The sequence below is a fragment of the Ptychodera flava genome, chromosome 1, assembly GCF_041260155.1.
Source record: "Ptychodera flava strain L36383 chromosome 1, AS_Pfla_20210202, whole genome shotgun sequence".
In the NCBI taxonomy this organism is placed as follows: domain Eukaryota; kingdom Metazoa; phylum Hemichordata; class Enteropneusta; family Ptychoderidae; genus Ptychodera; species Ptychodera flava.
In genome coordinates, this window is record NC_091928.1 from 55,683,845 (window position 1) to 55,705,465 (window position 21,621).

Consider the following 21,621-nt stretch of genomic DNA (forward strand, 5'->3'; position numbering starts at 1 on the left):
GTCTTTCTCCTCATGCTCATAAGCCAATTTTTGCCTGAGAATGGAGCATATCACCTGGCTGAAGTAACTTAATCTATTTTGAAGCATGTATTGATTGTCAATTTGTTTCTAGGATTTGAAGTGCACGTTTCAAGCAGAAATTTTACTGAACACAAAAGCGAAGGACCATATGGAGCACTGTTTGTAACATCATGGAAGAAACAATCATACGGCCAAGAGAAGTGGAAGCTGATAATGGATTTCTGTGAACATACACTGAAGATGAGGTCATCTGAATTGTCTGAAGTGTACTGCACTGTTCTTGATGATGAACCAAGTGCACAACAAAAGAAAGCTGCGGCGAGATATGGAGTTACTTTGATTCCAGCTGCCAAACAAACATGGTATGACTCTTATGAAGATCAACCTGCTATGTACTGGCTTCTCTGTCATCAGGTTTACTATCCATGTTTTCGAAATTTAGAAAAAAACGTACACCATGTGATCCCAGTATCTACGAATACCAAGGAAGCAGCAGCTACAATTCATAGAAAGCTTTTCAAAGATGCCCAGCTCCATCAACCACCTGATCAGCCGGCAGTAGTATTCATTAATGATGCATGGAGTGATAACGAGTTGGGGCTCACAGGATTTCATAGAACAATCATCCAAGATTTCTGTGAAAGGAAGGCCAAAGCAGGAGAAACTCTGAAAGCCTACTCTACTGTACTTGATGTCAAACAATAGTGATGACAGAAGAAAGATGCGTCAGAGCTGTGGAGTTACCTTGATTCCAGCACAACGAAAGGAGGGAATTGGACCAAAAGATGACCCCTCAAGATTAGAGTGGCTGCTTAGTCATGAAATCCACTATCCTGACCTTGGTGATTTAGAAAATGTTCAGTATGTTGTTGGTTATGCTCCAAAGACAGGACAAGCCGCAGCTGACATACGGAAAAAACATTTCAGAGGTGCAAAGTTAGTTTTAATCAATCATGCCTGTCCAGAACCTAACTGCCTGCAAGCTGAAGAGTATGGTCTGTCTGAATTTGAAGAAAAGATGCTACAAATGGCAAGTGAGGCAGACATACTGTTTTCCATAGGACCTCGCATCTACAATTTCTTCCACAATGCATACGGGGCAGAAGTTCAGGATAGAGTCTTGTCAGGAATTCCACATGAGAAGCTTCTTCCACTACCAGACAAATGTTTCTGGAAGAAAGAGCCAAAGGAAAGGAAGGTAACACAGCACCACATCCTTACTTGTGGTCAGATGGACACTCAAGAAGCCATAGAAAGGTGCAAGCCTATTGCAGCTTCAGTTGGTTCAGCAGCTAAGCGTTGTGGCAAACCATCTGAGTGGAAGATAGTCGGTGTTTCTAAACAAGCTGGAAAAAGTGAGCAGATCTCTTTAGAAGAGGCATCAAAAACTCAACTTATACATCCCCAACTCCAGCCAGAGCAGTCAACAAAATCCCTACTGACATCGCTACAACAGTCTCATCTTTGCCTTCCTGCACCATGCTATTGGGATTACAGCTTTTACGGTTTGGAAGCCATGGTTTTTGGTTTGCCTACTTCAGTCCATAATGATTCTCACCTAGCTCACGCTGTTAAGGAACATTTAAAAATGAATGTTGATTGCTATGTTGTCGGAAGACGTGGTACAGGAAAACTGACAGAAAAAATATCACAACACCTTAAAGATACATCTGAGGCATTCAAGAAGGCCAAGGCTCTGAAAACTGCCATGATAAAGTCTGAAGATTTCACTAACAGTTTTGCCAAATTTGCAGCTCTATTGAAGAGACCTGCCAAAACAGATAGCTGCAAAGATCTGGAGGAAATGGGTAAAAACTGTATTTCTGCTGTTTCAAATCCAGAAAATCATGAATATTGATGGCAATAATACCGGTATTTGTAAGCAGTAAGCATTAGCAACAACCTACGGCGTTTTCAGTTGATCAGTGACGGAATTAACTTAAAATTCAGGCATTTAAAGTCATTTCAGTCGTTTTGTGATCAATTGAAGTTTGATTTAATATTTCCTACATTGAATGTTCATAGAATGTTGCAAGAAATCAACTGGCACTCACAAAACAAATGAATAGATATCTTAACTTAAATGAATTTTTGGAGGTAATTTACATGCCATATGAAAGTTGATGTTTCATCAATGTTTAAGCTTCATGTGAGAAAGTAACCAATTCATTTATTTTTTCCTTCTGCTGTAACAGTTCATGCAAAACCAGCAATGGAGCAAGTGCCAAGATCTACAAGTGAAAATTCACCAACACAATTTGAGACTGTAAATGAAAGTATTCAATCTCAAACTACAGGAGAAACATATGGTGAATTGATGGAAGCAGAGAGTGGCCAAGAAACAACTTTGCTATCTGAGAGGAAAGAAAATGAAACACCTAGTAATTGTAATGACGAACAACAAGGTAATTACATATACTAGCAAGATCATTGATGCTACTTCACAATAGCAGTCATTATGTTCACCGAGCATTTTAAATTATAATTTATTTAGGTTATGATTACATGCAGTACAAGGACAATGTATGTACCGGTATGACATACATCTTCTTCGTACCAATATGATATAATGTGCCCAGGGGCAGTCATATTACCGGGTATATTTCAATATATTTCTGTGGTTCTCTTTAGTTCAATGTACCAATCAAAGTGAATTTGTATTCACAGAAATACCTGGTCCACTTGATCGATTACAGTTATGTTAAGACACCCTGTAGAAATATTGTACTCAGAGTTTAATTAATGTGTAAGCAGATGATATCAATTATATGCTTGCTAATTCTAATGTCCTGGTCTACCTTTGGTACTCATGCTTTACTTGATCCTGAGAGGAATAGTAACCATTTTACATTGGCTTTTATAATATACAGTCAAATCATTATGTATGGTTATGCATTATAATGTTCAGCTAGACATGTTCGCTGGATTATCTATACTCTCCGTCTTTCAAACTTTACTTTCATCACATCTGCCCTAATATCTTACAGTTTCGAAATCAAAACATGTGTAGGTCAGAAAATTGAAATTTCTCAAAGCTGTACTCTTTATAGATCGAGATCGCAGCCTTTACAGTGGCAGAAATGATACAGTGACAAGTTGCACAAAAGAACTCTGGATTTATTTGCTTACAATTCAGAAGCAAATAACAGATAAACCAAATAGCCGTAATTATCATTAACTGCTCATAATTTAGACGTAAAATGAAAATCAAGGGATAATTTCCTTAAATCTACATTTACCGTAATCAATATTGATACCTCAGATTGCCTGGTAAAAGTAGCCTTGGATAAAGAGGTACAACTTAGACAGCAACAGGAAATGAAGAGAAATGAGATGGAGGCTGCAATGGTGAAATGTGAACATGGACTGAAACGCAGAGTGCAAGCTGTACTGGCACATAAAGACAGTTCCAATGAAGTAAAGGAAATCTGCAAAGAGAAAGTTGGTCTGACGCCAAAAACTTTGGCAACAGGGTGTTTGGGAATCGTGCTGAAGATTTTAACACTCTATTATTTTTACAGACTGAAACAGACTTGTAGATCTCGAAATCTGGCTAAAGCACTAGAACCACTACTGATAACAGATGAAATGAGAGACATTGCTGCAGAAGTTGGAATCAAACTGCAGTTGAAAGCATTGTATGACACAGCAACTTTTAAAAAAATTGAGCATTTCTTCATTAATCGTAAGGACCCTTTGTATTAGTTATGCTCATTATAACAACACACAGGCTGTTTGCCTTGCTTCAGTGTGCCTGTTCCTACAGTTAAGTTTAATTTTAAAATGTGAGAACACACCTGGTATTAACATTTTATTATCATCATAAGTGAGAGTTTCTAGAGAAAATTACAAGTAATCTTAGGATAGCTACATACATGTACCCTATAGACAAATTCTGATTTTTTTTTTTCAGTTATAGAAGTCCCAAACCCAATAAAGTATATATTTTCTGAAAGCCCTGATATTGAAAAACCTGAGAGTGCACAGTACATATATGGTAGTCATTATTTCATAATAGTCACATGACAAGCGTTTCGCTGAACCTTCCAAAAATCTGTTTTTCTTCCCTTTAATGAACATGCTGCATGATTCCGCTTGAAACTTATGCATCGACAAGTCTTAGCAATACCTTTCAATCCGTGTCTGCGAGTTTTTTCCACGTCTCAATTCAAATTTTATGGCGCGACAATTACAGTTCCTTGGAAAGCACCTTAATCTAACACCTTCAATAGTGCCTAACAGAAAACAAAGGCATAAAGGAAATCCCAAAACACGGATTTGAAGGGTATTACCAGGACTTTTCAATGCACAAATTTCAACCGAATATCTTGCAGCGTGTTAGCTAAAGGGAGGACAAACAGATTTTTGGAAGGTTTAGCAAAACGATTGTCACGTGACTATTATGCAATAACGACTATATATATTGTGCACGGTCAGATTTCCCAATGTCAGGGCTTTCAAAAAATATATACTGTATTCTGGTTTGGACCTTTTATAACTGAGAAAAAAATAAAAATCTGAAAGTGTCTATAAGGTATGTAGTTACTTTAGGCTGCTGAACATGGCAATGATGATTTGGCCAACATTGCACATGTAATGTAAAAGTCAAATAATAGAAACAAATATTGACCTATTTCACAAACAGAAATGGGCAGTTCACAGGATAACGGCTACTATCCCAAAAACAGTATATTGAGACTAATTGTCAATAATTATCTCTTTATACCAAACCTCTTCTTAGTACATGATTGGAAATAAATATTCAGCATGTGCTGTAACTCTGCATTCCACAAAGACCAATCAAAACCTGAGCTTAATATTGATAGAATAAAATGAATGTTTTTCTTACAGGTGATGGTGGAGGAATTCACCCTATTAAATTTCAAGATGATGATGATGATGATGCTATGCAACAGACTGATGATCATCTTTATTTGGTAAGTCAAATACACTATGTGACTGTATCGTGGAGAAATTCAATCATTAAATCAAATGTGATGAAATCTTGATTGTGATGAAACCAACCACCGATTCAATGAGAATAACATGTAAGGTAGATTGTGTTCCGGGAACAGATATTGGACTCCAAAACTTTTCCAATTCTTTTCTGATCTACCACTAGTGCAGGTTCATTTTAAAGTTCTAGGTGTCAGAAAAATTTGCAACAGTCTTAAGTTTTACCGAACTTGAAAATTTCATTTTTTTCCATAAAGTTAACACTAGGATGGAGGCCAATTTGAATTCAAAATGTCGGTAAATCTTGAGTAATTTGTTTTTTTCAGGACCAAAATTTGCACGGTGTCCCCCGATTTTCATTCTTGATTTTGAAAGAGAATTGTCGTTAGATTGCATGAAGAAAGTTTGAGCAAAAGATTAAGTCTTTCACTACCTTAAAGGAGTGATAAGTGGTTCATTTAACACAACAGTACTATCACTCTCTTAGTTTATGAGAATTTAGATTACGTATTAGATAAGATATTATAGACTTTTTAACATTTACTGGTCGGTATGGTGTTTGTGAATGCATTGTTGCTATACCGGTATAAGTTTTCTACACTGGTATTGGGCCCCTCATACCGGTATATGTACACTTCTGCAAATAACTGAGCTCGTACCTCTTTACAAATGCCGCACTATACATTGTCTGAAAGCCTACAGTAGATATTGATAGATGCTGTAATCTGTAATTTGTAATCATTGCTCACCTTGGGATCACATGATAACAAATTTGAATAACGTCTAAATTCCAGGTTAGATCTTTACAAAACTGAAGTATAAAACGTGGTTAAGAACAAAGTGCCATTAGTGAGCATGTGCCAAGCATTTTGCAGTGATATATTTTCAAGTAATTGTTGTCTCCATCAATTTGCTACTCTTAATAATCATACAGAAGGAAATATAAATCTGCCAGATAACTGGACTTGGTAGGATATTGAGTGGTGATAGAGTTAAAAATCTTTTTTGAATGCATACTGGCTTACTGGTCACCTGTTGGTAAAAGTTTGATAATTATTTCTGGAAGTGACATTTTGGCACTCAGTGTTGATGCATCATGCAGTTGTCCAGATTTATAACTTGTACTATCTTGTTCTTCACTGAATAAATGACAACCTTCATTCCATAATTATTGTAATTTACCATTACTTTACCTGTATATTATCAATTACTTAGATTCAGTTCTTGTGTGTTAATATTGTTTGTATTACGCTGGCCTACCCAGCACAGCATCATGCATGTAACAATTACCCTCAGGAAATGCTGTTAAAATGCACTGGTATGTCAGTTATGAAAACACTAGCAAGTACGGTACTCTTGTATTGTTGTGGAGTTTTCTACTGTAACATCAATAATCTTACCTGATGTGTGCGATTTCATTTAAGGGTGAAGAACCTCAACTTGAGCAGCAAGCAGCAGTTGGTGGTCAAGCTGTTGAAAAATGCAAGACAAACCTGGAACAAAGTGAGTATGCATTCACGTAAACTTTAATTTTGAAGAAGCAGTAGTTCCAACCTTTGTCCCAGTTCTGGTGACTAACATCAGTTTGAAAAATGCAACTTTAAAAGTGCAATAAAAATAGTGCAATCCCATCCCCGTGTTTTGCCTGCATAATTAGGATTACATATCATAGTACTGGAATATACTTCTCTCTTGCTTGAATGTTTACTTATGATATTATGGTTCTCAGTCCAGGGAAATTTTCAAGAGATGAAGACTGGAAACTTACATTATACACTCTTACATTTACTGTGTAGGTAATGGACAGTCAAAGTTGTTGTTGCTTTCACTTGATCCTGAACATGAAATCAAATTATCCACTGAGACTAGTGTACAGACAATGTTCAAAGCTGAGAAGTGTATCAGACTGAAAGGAAGGCAGTGTGATATGCTGCAAGTTCTGACAACAAATACAGACACAGTTCAACATATCCTATCCTGTAGACAGGATGTCTTAGCACTACTGAGTGTTACAAGGTATCTCTTGACTGATGCAACAACTCAGAACATGGATACTCAAGGTAAATCACCTTTAAGTGTCGTGGATGTCAGAACGTTAATAACCTAGAACTTTGTACTGATAATGTCTGTCTTGATGAAATGTTTAATCCAGCACAAGTACCGTATGGGTTACATACAATATCTTCTTATGTTCCAACTGTCTACCAACCACACTTGTCAGTGTTTAGAAATCTGAGAATGACAATTTAGAAAACTCTTTGACATTTCTGCTGGTTATATGCTGTACGTTTTTCATGAACAACATCAAAAAACGTGGTCTACTCTGACTGATGATGTGACAATCATGACGACACAACCTAGAACCAATGTACCCGTATTTTGCCGTACAGATAGATTGGGTGGTTTGATGTCCAGATTTTACCGGTACAACAACAATTCGCTCAACTCATTACAGTTTACGCAACTGGGTATAATTGGTACTGTATAATTGGTATATGAATCACTAAAACCTTCAAAATGCCATTCAAAGTATGAAAAATATCCATTGTGATAATATTACATCAATGTATATATAACCCTACCTTTCTTTTCCATTTTCTACTCATGATAGAATTTGAGGAACAACTCGTCAAGGAGGGCACTCAGGTTATTCCTGTCAAAAATGTAGATGAAAGAGTTAGTTCACTTGTTAGAAGTTTACTTCTGTTCCAAACTAGTGACATTCAAGTCACTCAGTATTTGATTGGATATCTGTTAGCATTAGGCCAAACAGTGACAAAGTCCAAGATGGGTATGGAAAAGATCATTCTTGAATGTCGACTTGATGAGGCAGAAAAGGTAACGGCAGCTTTAGAAGAGAAAATAAGGGATCTTTTGAAAAGATCAGATAGCAAGTCTGAGTTTGATGTAGAAAAGAGAATTCTTGAAAGTAAACTAAATGAGGCTCTTCGGGAAAAAGCAGCTTTACAAGAGCAAATGAGGGATCTTTCAACAAGATCAGATAGTGTAGAACTAGAAAAGAGAATTCTTGAAAGTCAACTAAATGAGGCTAAAAAGGAAATGGCAGCTTTAGAAGAGCAAATAGGAGATCTTTTGAAAAGATCAGATAGCAAGTCTGAGTTAGATGTAGAAAAGAGAATTCTCAAGAGTCAACTAAATGAAGCTAAAAGGGAAAAAGCAGTTTTAGAAGAGCAGATAGGGGATCTTTTAAAAAAATCAGAAGGAAAAGAGCTAGAGTTTATCAGACAAACTTCTGATATGCAAAGTGAGCTGCTAAAGAAAGAGGAGATCATAGGTGATCTACTAGGAAGACTATCAAAAGTGGAAGATCCATATTTGACACCATTAGATCTTCGCAAACCAAAAGAAGAGTTTGAACATCAGTATGGCACAGCCAAGAAAGAAACAGAAGGTAACATTAATAAGTCAAATTAAGTGAACTCTACATAATGTCATATGGACTGAAGGAAACCTAAATTACATTTACAGTAATACCTTTCAAAATCAAGAACAAGTTTGGGCTCTCCAAAACACAATGAATTATCTGCAAAAAACAAAAAGCTGAGTTTGTAACCCTGTGTCTATATTTTTTGAAAGCTTATGTACTGGCAATGCTGTTACTTGTATTTTGTAATCATTGTTTTCATGAGGATCATGTCTCAGTAAATAACCTCTCAAAATTATTTCTTTCTGTCCATACAACACAGCGACGTTTCCAGTTGCAATTTGTAGGATTAAGAGCTGTTGTATCAATCTTTCAATTCACTATAGGAAAAAATTGTGAGACTGGAGTGAGAAAGTGACGCTTTCTCGCATTTGGTGAGAATGTCTTGTTGATTCTCACCGCTGTCAGTGAGAATTTTTTTAAATTCTCACCAGTGAGATGCGAGAAATGCACTCCTTGGTGAGAATAAAGTATGATAACAGATTCTCATCGGTGAGACTGGAAATTCTCACCGAGCACGGTGAGAATGTATCATACTCATCATTTACTGGTGACAATCAAGCAGACTCGCTGTTGTGTAGTGATTTACATACCAAAGCTTCAAAGTGCATTGTGAATCAGTGCCAGGGTTAGAATGTGTTAGGTTCATGTGTGTGTTGAGAGTACGATGAAGAATGTCAAGTGACTTTCCATAAACTAAAAACAGTACCATAGAAATTGGAATATCAAAATTTACTTTATTGTTTTTTATGAATTTTCAGCAAGTGGCCTTCACCAACCTGATGAAACCGAGAGAAGTAAAACAGAATATTCTAGGATGATGGAGACAGAACATGAGCAGCATGGTCATCCAACACATCCACATACCGATATGCCAACATTCAGGAAACGTCAATTGGAGGCAGATCAAAAGAAAGAAGCACTACCTGAGAAAAAGCCTCGAAGTACTGACAGTGGAATCAAAACAAGTCATGGAGCAGAAGCATCGATAACTTCAGTTACTAAAGATAGTACAGGTAAATGGAACACTTTTAAATTACTAAATTCTGCCTTTGGTTATTGAAATTTGAAATGGTATTGTGATGCTATTTTTGTCATTGTAATGATGAGAATGCCAATATGAATCATGAAGAAGTCAATAAAACATGAATACCTGGTGAAGTGAATTCTAACAATATTTATAGCAGGTACTACAATACAATAGTAACAGCAGGTGGAGTGTGTACACATGGAAATTCATAAACCTATAATGCTATTGTTTCAAGCTGTGTATGTACTGCGGCCTAAAAACCGTTTATATGACAGATATATTCGCTGGCTTGTTTATCAACAAAAATACTTACTCCCCTTAGATCTACAATTTCAAAATCGATTGATTTTCTTGCGATCCGTTTTTTGGCAGGAGTGTCAATTTTAGGGTCCACTCTATTATGAAATTTATCGAACAGTAAATTTATTCATTTAGTTCATAAAAAATTGAGAGCGAACAAAAGATTATATACTGAGGCTAAAAACGAACTTTATGTGTCAGATTGAGTGCATGGACAAAATCCATTTCAAAATATAAGTGGTTCCAAGAATACATCTGGTAGTCAACTTTTACCCCAGCCTTTAATGGCAAATATAAAATTGTATGATGACAAATTCTGTAAATCTTACAAACAAAAGAATATCATGCTGTACAATATTGAATCTCTCACGTCAATACGTCACGTCAATACAATTTCTAGGTCAATTTCCATTCAGTCAGCAAAGCAACACAGTGACAGTGCATGAAAGTATTTTCAAGCAGCAATGTGACTCAGTGTCAAAGAACTCGATTTTATATAGGTCAATCAAACAGACGAAAACAAATAAACACTACTTTTCTTTTTATAGAGGTCAATCAAACAGACTAAAGCAAATAAACACTAGACAAAAGTAAACTTTATGTACAAAATATCAAAACAACAGCAATTTAGAGAAATATTTCATAGACTAATGTGATTTGTCAGGTTTTCTCCTTGTTTCTGTTGTTGAGATAAGTGGATGTATTAAAAACCTTCATGAGTTTTACTAAAACACAAGATAAAAATATTTTTCGTAGACCATGACAATAATAATCCGAAAAACAAACACAAGAGTGTAATGCCCATACAATACTAAGGAATGCTGTGAATACATTCAGTGTTGTCCTATATTTAAAAGTAGCCAGGTAATATAAGAAAGTAGACAGGTGGACTGCCAGGGAGTGAAGTGACCGAGGGGGGGGGGGGGAAGAGTGCAAGAGGGGAGTTTCCCCCCTCTCGCAAGGCGAAAATGAAATTTTGGAGTGGAAATAGTGTTCTCTGGTAGCATCTGAGGTGACATTTGACTAATACTTTGAACATTTAGCTGAAACTGAAACAGTACTTTTGTTGTGTGTCTTTAATGGCTCACATACAACAAAACAAACATGATTTTGTTTTGTTTGTATTATTTATGATATATCGGTACTTTTGGTTTTATTTGCAGTAAAGTCACCTACAGTCTACTCATTTCATTGCTCATTTCCCATTCTTTATAACTAGTAAGTCATGTATAACCCTGGACTCACTAAAAATGTTAAAATATAATCAGAAAGAATATACCGGTATAATAAGTACAATCTACGTTAAATTAATTCTAGTAAGTATTCACCATCTGGCCTACCTATATAACTGTTTTCATGATGATATTAAAAAAATAGCGCCAATGGCACTTGATCACAACTGGCACATTGTGAACTACTCTATCTCTGGGTACACCTGTACATGAAATACTGAATGGGTAGGTGCTGCGGGTTTTGGAGTTTGTCAGTAAATGCACACAGAAAACAAAGTCCCGAAGTAGCGAATTCCAGCCATTTTCAAACCACACTGTTTGTCAGTGGGGTAAGCAATATTCGCAAAAATCACATTTCCAGGCTAATAGACTATGTTTTAACGAAATCACACGTCCTTATTACAAAATAAAGCGATCTTTGTCTTTAAATCAATGCGCCAGTAAACAGGTCCAGCAGCTAGTTATGTCATCAAGTCTGTAATGTTAAGGGTCATAACAAATGTGAGAAATCTAAAACATTAAATATGTTGTTTTTTATCAATTTTATTACCAAAAGCGCATGAAAATCTCTGATACTTGAATCAGCCATCCTGCATATTTGTAACATTCATCAAAACCTCATTTCTGTTCCACAACTCATTAAATAGTCCACAAGCAGGATTGGTGTACATTCCAAAACTACATATATGAAAGACCCCTAAAATCAATTAGTTAAAGGGGGGTTAGAAATTTCCCAAAACTATCTAACCGGCACTCCGTTTGGCTCCATTTTTCCGAATCGGAACCTTGGAATTAGTCTGAATATCTCTACCAAATATCAATGCAGTCTGTTCAGCGGTTTTTGACTTTTTGTCGTTTACGGAAAATGGACACTGTCCACCACCGGTTGAAGCTAACCCTATATCACAACTTCCAGATGTGATAATGACCTATGGTCATTATGTTAAAAAATACCGCCAATGGCGCTTGGACATAATGACCGCCTAGTATTATCGGCATTTATCAACAACCACACTCACTGTGAATTAGACAGACCACGAAGTCAATGAGCAACATATAGCTGAAAGACTATTTTTCACATTGCGATTTTAAGCTCATTTTTATGAGAAAAGAGACATGTATATGTATATGGAGAAAAAGCAGAAGACATATTTGTAAATTGTTTGTTAAGTGACAATCATATATGCATCTCTTGAAATTTTGTGGTTATAAGGTATAACAGTAGTGTAAGAATAATGAGGTATGAATAAGTTAGTAAAGCTAAGTTGACAGTAATTAAGATTACAAAATTATACACTAAGCTGGGGAAATCTGATTGAAATAAATGTTGAAAAGTAGCAAAGTCATGGTCATCTTTTGTCTAATACCTTGTGTAAGTTCATGAACTTTACATAAATCTTGCTATAGATTTGTTGCTAATGGGCAATAACTGTGTTTCAGATCATTTGAGAGCAATCTATCCATGACAGGTTTAAATTGTAATATACTTCTATTTAAAGGAGAGAAACTTCTCAAATAATTTTTTTCCCTGTAATTTGCTGTGAGAACACATGGACAGATGCTCAGGACTCTATGCTGGTGCTACCTTGATAACTAACCTACAACTTGTAACGTCATTGTCTAACCTGTTTACCCCAATTTCCTGTAGACAGGTCCACACTCTCCATTGATAACAATGGGTTTGGGCCATACCATTGTAGTGAAAGACTGTAACATGTGAGGTTGTGGATACTTAATCTCTGGAATGTCAAAGTCTGTATATTGACTCAAGGATGTTTACTTAACAAATGCCTAGGGTCATCTCAAAAGTGAGAATCTAAACTATGAAATATGTTTTATTTAATGCTTTTGATGCCCAAAAGACCATAGAAATCTCTTATACTTCGAATCAGCCATCCTGCATATTTCTAACATTCATCAAAACCTCATTTCTGTTCAACAACTCATAAAACAGTCCACAATGCAGGATTGGTGTACATTCCAAAACTACATATATGAAAGACCCCTAAAATCAATTAGATAAAAAGGGGGGTTAGAAATTTCCCAAAACTATCTAACCGGCGCTCCGTTTGGCTCCATTTTTCCGAATTGGAACCTTGGAACCAGTCTATGTATCGGTATCAAATATCAACGCAGTCTGTTCAGCAGTTTTTGACTTTTTGTCGTTTACGGAAATGGACGACATCAAACACCGGTTGAAACCACCTCTATATCACAACTTCCAGTTGTGATAAAAATGATATTCAATTCAATAAGAAAAGAGTTAATTAACTTAGGGACCACGTCAAGAGATGGATGTCGGATAAAAAACTCAATTCTTTCACACTTCATTGATGAACATTATCAGATGTTCCCATTATTTCTTTACTGTGATAATTCCAATCATATTTAAAACAAAATCAGGATGGAAAATAAAAGATAATGACAGTATTTTAATGAAAAACACATTTACTTTTGTTTAAAAAGTCGGTAAGATAATTCACTGTATGTAAACACACGCACCAGTATAACAATGTCTATTTCAGACAACTAGAAAAAAAGTTTTCCAGTTGCAATTACGGCAATGTAGGGAGCAAAAATATGTAATTACATCATCATTTTCTAAGAATAATCAACCAAATCAAACTAGAATATTGTTTTTGTCGGATGAAAAACTTTTTAAAGAATTTAGATTTTCTCCGACATCGATCTTTTGACGTGGTCGTTTAGTAACATACTCTATATATGAACCTTATTATCTAAAGATGACACCCAATAAAATGAAATATCCTGACATACCCTTAATTTTAACAGTGCGTATACACGCAGACACGTATAGCGTATACATAAGAGGCTGTCAGAGAGAACAGCGTAAAACAGTCGGAAACACAACTGCCTGTGACTGTGTAATTAACGATCGGCAACACACATACCTGTGACCGTGGATTATAGTACGTAAAAATAATCAATGGAAATAAAATACCCATTCAAATAAACAGTTGGTTCTAAACTAAATTTCAATTCTAGCTCTTTTTTTAATCTAGGAAATGCATTGATATTGCTCTGAGAAGAACTTGATTTGTTGAGAAGATTATCATACTCGTAGTGACGTTTGCAGCCAGTGCAGCGGCGGAAAACTAGCTTGCCAGTCTCGTGAACTTCAAATCGCGGATCAAAATTACATCTTTTCGGTGCTTTTCTCTCACAAATTCAGAGAAATTGAAGTTTTTCATACATAAACTAAATGTATCGTTGGAATCGAGTATACCTTATGAACAGGCCGCTTTCTTCGGAAAAAAAATATTTCATCGGCAAGGTGCCAGTGCAGTGGCCGACGCCACATTTCTTTTTGACGCCATGACCTAAGATGACCTTAATACTAATCAAACCAATCACGATCTTTGATCAAAGCCAACACCACAGGCACGTCCATCATCCCATCACACTATTTAACAAGTAGTAGATAGGGCTCAAAAAGCCACAAATGAGTATTTAGAAACTGTTTTATGTTTGTGCAGTTCCAAGTGGGGAAAGGAGTTGCGAAACTTCTAATCGTACGTGTGCCGTCTGACACCTAGCAGTGCGATCCCGAAATTAATAGGTCTATAAAAATAATCCAATTAAGTTAAGAGTAGCCGGGGAAACACGCAAAACAGGCGGGTTATTTACCCGGCACCCGGCTTCTAAGGACAACACTGTACATTGTACCAAGCAATTTGAGAAACAACAAACTTGAAGCCGGTCACATTACCGTGGGTTTTGGCATTGCAACCAGAGTAGCGCATGACATTGTGTACCAGTTGATTTTTTTTTGTTTGTGAAAAGTAGCATAACTTTGTTTGAGGTAAATTTCTTGGCCTATGTTATCATTGAAATTATGTACATCTTTGCAGACAAAGAGGTTATCTGGCATTTGCCTCCCTACATGACATGTTCCTTGCTCTGGTGACGGATGACTACCATAGAAATGATTGACAGCTTTCCCACAGCATATTGATACTATTTCTTGTTGTGGAAAACCTCTCTTATTTTGCAAAAAATAATGAATTATCAGTTTGTGCATGTGATAAGTATATTATTCTGCAATATTTTCCCTTGTTTGGCTTAGGATATACTTTTGATGTAATAACTGATTCATTACTTATCATCAACTAGAGTTGACAAATTCATTACATCACTTGTATTTTACTTTCTTGAACGAAGAAAAATATTAGAGAATAATATCTATAAATATCCCTGACATGCAGATAGAGTGGATGCATGTACATAAGTGATGTACACTACGAACCACACTAGCACCAGAAATGCCAAAACATTTAATTTACTGTGATGACTATATTCAGTCCGGGTCATTTCTAAATTTGGCGACGCTATGCCATAATGAAGATCCGTGTCAAAAATATTGTAAGTTGTGAAAGAAGGGTTTTGCCAAAACACTTGGCGTTGCACATTTCATGGGAATCTGAATACGGATGTCATTTGTGAAATAACAATTAATCACGCAGTATTCTGTCATAATCTCGAACAGTTGTGTGGCCACTCTGTCAACACACATTTCAAAATCATGTACCATTTTCAGTCTGCGTCAGACAACAAAAAGTTAGGTACCATTTTAACCCTTTGAGCGCCAAAGTCAATTTTTGTCACCTTCACAAAATATACCCCAGTCAATTTTTTTCAGATTTTGCTAGAATTTTGGTAAAATATTGTAGCCAATGAAATATAGTATCCATTTGTTCCAAAATTACAAATTACAGAAAAATTTATGAAAATTTGAAAAATGTTGCACAGTAATTTTGGTGGGAAAAATTACAGCGCTCAAAGGGTTAAAGCTATGACATCGCTCTTACTTCTAACAAAATGCCATATGCGTACCTACACAAATAACCTTGAAAACAGTATTTCTAATAGAGACAACAAACATCTACAAAATGATTCTCGGTACTTGAGAGAAATTATAAACTGGTGGTAGAAATGAATCATAAATATCTTGACTATTTTTTCCATTACTGGACTCGTTGGTGGCCATGATCTTGTGCAGAACATGTGGATCATGTTGACAGTCGAAATTTTATCGACCTTCATAAGACAGAGGCTTAATAAGCGGCCGAAAACTGCCTTTCACTCTTGGCAGGTGATTTGTGACCCTGGAGTGACCTCTACTTTATTAATGATGTAATCTAGTCGATGATTGGCTTATAGTCAGAATACGTAATGAATCGCCAATTTTGGAAATAAACCAGACTGATATTAAAACTGAGAAGACATAATACATGCAATTATTGGATTGCTTGCAATACACATGTGCATCACCAGATGTACACAACAATTTTTAACACATTGACACCAGAGATTAGCTAAAACAGACAGTACATGAGTGGAACTTTGTGAGTCTTATGCACTTCACCTGATGTACACTAAAAACACTTTGACATGTACAGTACTATCACAACTGTGATAACTTTACAGTATACCGGTATGTTGTATCTGAAAAAACACTGAGTATACCGGTACACACATGAAAACAACTATAATTTATCATATCATGCAAATATGTCACTGTACTTTGCAACAATAGATTATATATGCATCAGTTGTCAAAATAATGACTTAGACAAAACCCTGAGATGCAATTGGATGAACAAATGATGAAAAAGTCCCAGAGATCTGAAGCTTTAGACTGAATACCAGTGCAATGTCAGACATCAATCTTGATCACATATTCAAACGATGGAAGATACACATTTAAAAGCAGGATATCTCTGACAGATAGCAGTTGCAAAAGAATTACAGGGCAGTTCAAAATAAATTTTAAATGTTACTTACAATTACATAAATGATTCCACTGCTCTCCTTCATGTCCAGCTTTCAATGTGCACAGTTTCTGACTCCATCATATTGCACTTTGGATTCCATCATGTTGCTTGAATCTACTAAACAGAGTATGTAAAACAGAAAAGAAATGAATGTTATGAAAAAGTTGATATTTGCATTTTGAAAAATTAATTTATGTATGAAATTAATTTCAAATATTACTTATCGTACTGCTGCTAAAATTCAAAACAGCAAAAAAAAAGTTTGATTCGAAGTGGCATAGTTTACATGGTGAAGAAATCTGAATTTATCTTAAAGTTTTATTTCATCCTGGCAAGATTACTTAATTGTTCAGTTTTGAATCTTTGGAAAACATTTTATGATTTCTGGTCATAAGCATATAGATATATTTGTAGATGAAATACAGTATTAATGGATGTCTGCATATGTTATTACTAGACAATTTCAAATACTGTATAAATACTAACATTTTTCAACAGTGTACAACAGTGTAGATATGGTAACATGAACTACAATGATCAATAAAATGTCAGCATTGTACAGAAATGATGATGAACTGGCTGTGAAATGAGTGCATTATACACAAAAACAATAAATGTCACTAAAATTTTGGGATGACAAAATTGAAATGATGTGAGGTTTCTAGGTTTATGGCATAATTTCAAAACTATACTGCTTTTTTTGTTACCGATGTAACTGTAAAGTGATCGATTGGCTAAGGAAACCATTTTGAAGTTCTTGTGCAACACAGTTTGAATGGAATTTGACTGAGACTCAACAAATACAGAAGATATTTACAACTTGAAAAAGAATTTTTGAATGACAAGCCATAAAAGTGTTGCTATGCCAATGCAGCTTTCCCTTCTTAAAAACATCAGACCATAACGCTACTCTATACCAAAAAAATTTATACAAATATAATAAAATACAGAAATAATAAAACTAACAAAACAGGGAAACGAGCTGAAGTGTTAACAACTGTCCAACTTCTTACACAAAACATTCATTCTGTATTGCCATGGTAACATTGGATGATACCACAATGATCATAAATACTCTGAAAAGCTTGATCACAACATTGACTTTTGATGAAAGAAAGGTAATAATTTGGCAACAGGATATTCTTTTAATCACAAAAATGACTTTATTGTAAACTCTTCAAAATATGAAATGAGAATTTTACAGAAAACATAAAAAATGGTAATAATATTTTTTCAAATAACAATACAAAAGATTTATTCAACTTTATTGTCATCTGAGTAGCAAAGAAATCATTTTTGTACCTAAAGGGCATTTTATTTGTACCTGTCATCAGTAAAGTCACTGATTTGCTTAAGAAAAAATTGGTTTGCTATTATCCAAAGCCCATTTTGAAAGAATTTCGATGTTCATGTACCTGTACAAATCAAGAGAATATATTCAGATGATAATTTTTGAGCCACAGTCTAAAAACGCATTGCTATGGTAACATGGCTTTCTGTGAACTAATAAAGTCAGAGTATGTTAGGGATACCTGACGTAGTACAATTAATACCACATCAAACAGGTGCAAACAAAACATGCATACAAGAGTAAAAGGTTTTTCTAACACTAGAAAAAACAAATTCAGTAATAAACTTGCACTGATTGTGTTGCCATGGTGAAAAGGAATTTAAAAAAATAAAAAAAAATAGTAGATACATCAATGAGCTTGGCTGTGTAATTTTCAATATTTTTCAATATTTAATCTCATTTCCCAGACATACAGGTTACTGTACTGCCTATTTATCTTGCTTTGACCTTTGACCTTTTTAGGAAAATACATACGTACACAAATGACATATGTTGTACTTCACTCTACAAAAAGAGTTGCTATGGCAACATGGCGGTCACTTAATCAATTACATCTGACAAAGTTCCCTATGACACTATAATAATGTCATAAAAATAATGAAAAAGCCATGATGTGTCAACATAGGCTAATAACATTTTAAAATGACCATATTTGACAAAATATTGTCATTGTGTTGCCATGGTAAACAGATAAACTTTGAGAAATGATGACAATAAACACACTAAAAAGTTTGGCTGAATGACTGACTTTGTCTTTAAGTTAAATTTGTGTCAATATTTCTTCTCACTTCCAAGGAATATGAGTTACTCTACTGCAATACAGCCTATCATCTATCATTTCTGTTGTGTATTATATATCTATTGACCTGTGACCTTTGACCTTGCAGGGCAGTGGTCAAGAAGGATCATAAATGGTCATCAAGGACAGAAGTTCAAAGATGTGAGAGGTCTGGCATTCCACAATGATAAACTTTTGGTGTGTGACAGAGACAACAATATTGTACACATACTGAACAAAGATTACACATGTGAAAAGGAGTTGGGCAGTTTCAGTGGTCAGTTTGCCAAGCCATTCAAGCCACAGTCCATAGCTGTCTCTCAGGACAACCTCTACTTCATCCTTGATGACAGTAATGTGCAAATAGTTGTTTGTGATCAAAATAATAAAGTTATCAGAATAATTACCCTACCTACAGACTCAGATCCCCGGTGCATTGCTCTTGGAAAGGGGTTTGTTATTGTTACAGAGGTCAACGGTCATCGTGTCCTGAAGTACAGCCAGACTGGACAGTACATTGCAGAGTGTCTTGGTGGTCATCAAGATGATAGGCAGACACCATTCAGCCTCCCCTACTTTGTTGCTGTCAACAGTAGGGATGTCATCATGGTGTCTGACTGTTACAATCACTGCATCAAGTGTTTTGATGCTCAGTTCAATTTCCTGTACCAATACGGTCACCGTGGTCACGGCGATAGTCAGCTGTCCCACCCACTCAGCATTGCCGTTGATGGCGCTGATCATGTTTATGTTTGTGATCACAACAATGATAGGATTTCGATTTGGAGTGAAGATAGAACTTGTATAGGTCATCTTTTCCATCGTCAAGTGAGACTACCCTGGTACATGGCAGTGACCGCCGACGGTGATAGAATTGCTGTTAGAGGATATCCCAGCGATGAAATCTATGTATTTTCTAAGTAGACAGAAACACCAAGATGATGTTTAATGTCTAAATTTCATCAAAATATTGAAATTTGTTCAAAAGTTTTGACGCGCTAATTTTAATCGTCACTCAAGCGTGACGAAACGATCGGCCTGCACTGTTTACATCACCCTCCAAACTAATAATCGGTTATTTCTTGCATTTAGAACCGATATTTTGGGGGCAAAATATTCAAAGTTGTTGTCGCTACATCTCTAGAGTTTGAACATGATGAAATTTAATAATTTCAGATACATTTTCAGTGAAAAAATCGAGGAAATTTGACGAGAAGTGTACGACAATCGACGGTGATTTGTCAACATCACAACACCTGAGTCATGTCAACAAATTAATATGGGGGTTATTTTCTGCATTTCCAAACAGAATTTTGAACGGAAATATTTAACATATATGTCACTTCATGTCTTCGATAGAAATATACCAAAAGTGAGTTGTTTTGGAGAATTCGTACTGAAATATTTGAGTCATTTTGTCAAGAGGTGTGTTCTGCAATGCAAGCTTACTGATTACAGAACTGATCCCATCACATCTCAACTCGTAGAGAATGGCGAATCAACAGTTGTGTGTGCAAAATAATGTTTTAAAAGGTTACCTGCATATCCTCTGTTATCTCTGTCATGTATGGTTATAAGATTTCCAATCGATGAACCAAAATCACCTCTGTATATATTATAAAATCCACGATTGGTGCGGACATGATGTTGGCTCGAAGCCATTCCGATTTGCTTTGAACTCAGTTAGTGTAGAGGGCGCTATGAACAGCTGACCGACAAACTGACGTCACAGTGCCGCAAATCAGGGTGGGCGGCTCAGGGGATCACGAGTAGAGTCGGCAATAATGTTAATTTTCAGTTTTCATATTAACTTGTTTGCTGCTTTGTTCCTGAACTTATTCTAGGATGCCATATTTCTATTACTCAATGAACATTTTCTGAATAAGACTATTCAGAGATACAGTGGAGTTGTTTTTACTGCTCACGATCACAGTCACCTGTGATCGGCGGTCTATTCTGCTCGGCGTCGATGCCCCCATAGACGTGTGTACATATGCCTGAGAAGTAGGCATATGTAGGCCTACATAAGTCTATGGGGGTATCGACGCCTAGCGAAATAGACCGACCACAGGTGACTGTGTCACGTCAACAGGCATGGATACAGTGCACAACCCTTCACAGAGGTCAAAACGAATTAGGCCTAAAAAGTATTCTTTTGCGATGTAAAACAATGACTATAAAAAGAATCTCAAGAAAAGAATACAAAGAAACATAAAATAATTGAAAAGGAATTTGACTTGGTGGAACTAAAGCCTTTCAGAGCGGAATTAGCCTAGACCATAGGGGACTGTGCAGATTGACTATTTCCTTGACTTGGCCACGAATGTACTGTAGGAAGAATTCTGGTCTAATAAAATCGTGAAATAAAAAATTTCAGTAGCACACCCCGCGTAAATATTGCATATTTTTACTCATCGTGTTTTATGAGAACATAGAGTTTGCAAATTCATAGCCCACCACTTTTGAAAAGGTCGGGGGGAAAAGAAGTAGAGAGCCGGCACGCGGCAGGTTTAGTTGGGTGGTAGATTAGGTTACGGGAAATGCAAACACTTTTCCCCCGGTCTGAACTTTTTTACAATTTTTTCACAAAGTCATGGAAAACATTTTCATTATTTTGATTTATTGATACAGAGTTGTCAAGTTTTACGTGAGGACCGCCGATAAAAGATTGAGAAATTCGCATCGTATTCAAGCTGTTGACTTCTGTTTTTTC

The 21,621-nt window shown here is 35.9% G+C and overlaps 1 protein-coding gene across 1 annotated transcript; it reads left to right on the forward strand.

The window, feature by feature from the left end:
- The first annotated feature begins 742 nt into the window (after window positions 1-742).
- On the forward strand, window positions 743-20,833 carry LOC139145801 (uncharacterized). Its single transcript, XM_070717178.1, has 9 exons — window positions 743-1,829; window positions 2,217-2,426; window positions 3,284-3,706; window positions 4,873-4,958; window positions 6,402-6,480; window positions 6,774-7,037; window positions 7,589-8,389; window positions 9,184-9,438; window positions 19,018-20,833. Exons 1-9 carry the CDS (start codon window positions 743-745, stop codon window positions 19,830-19,832), a joined length of 4,020 nt encoding a protein of 1,339 aa, XP_070573279.1. The 3' UTR covers window positions 19,833-20,833.
- The last annotated feature ends 788 nt before the right edge of the window (window positions 20,834-21,621 follow it).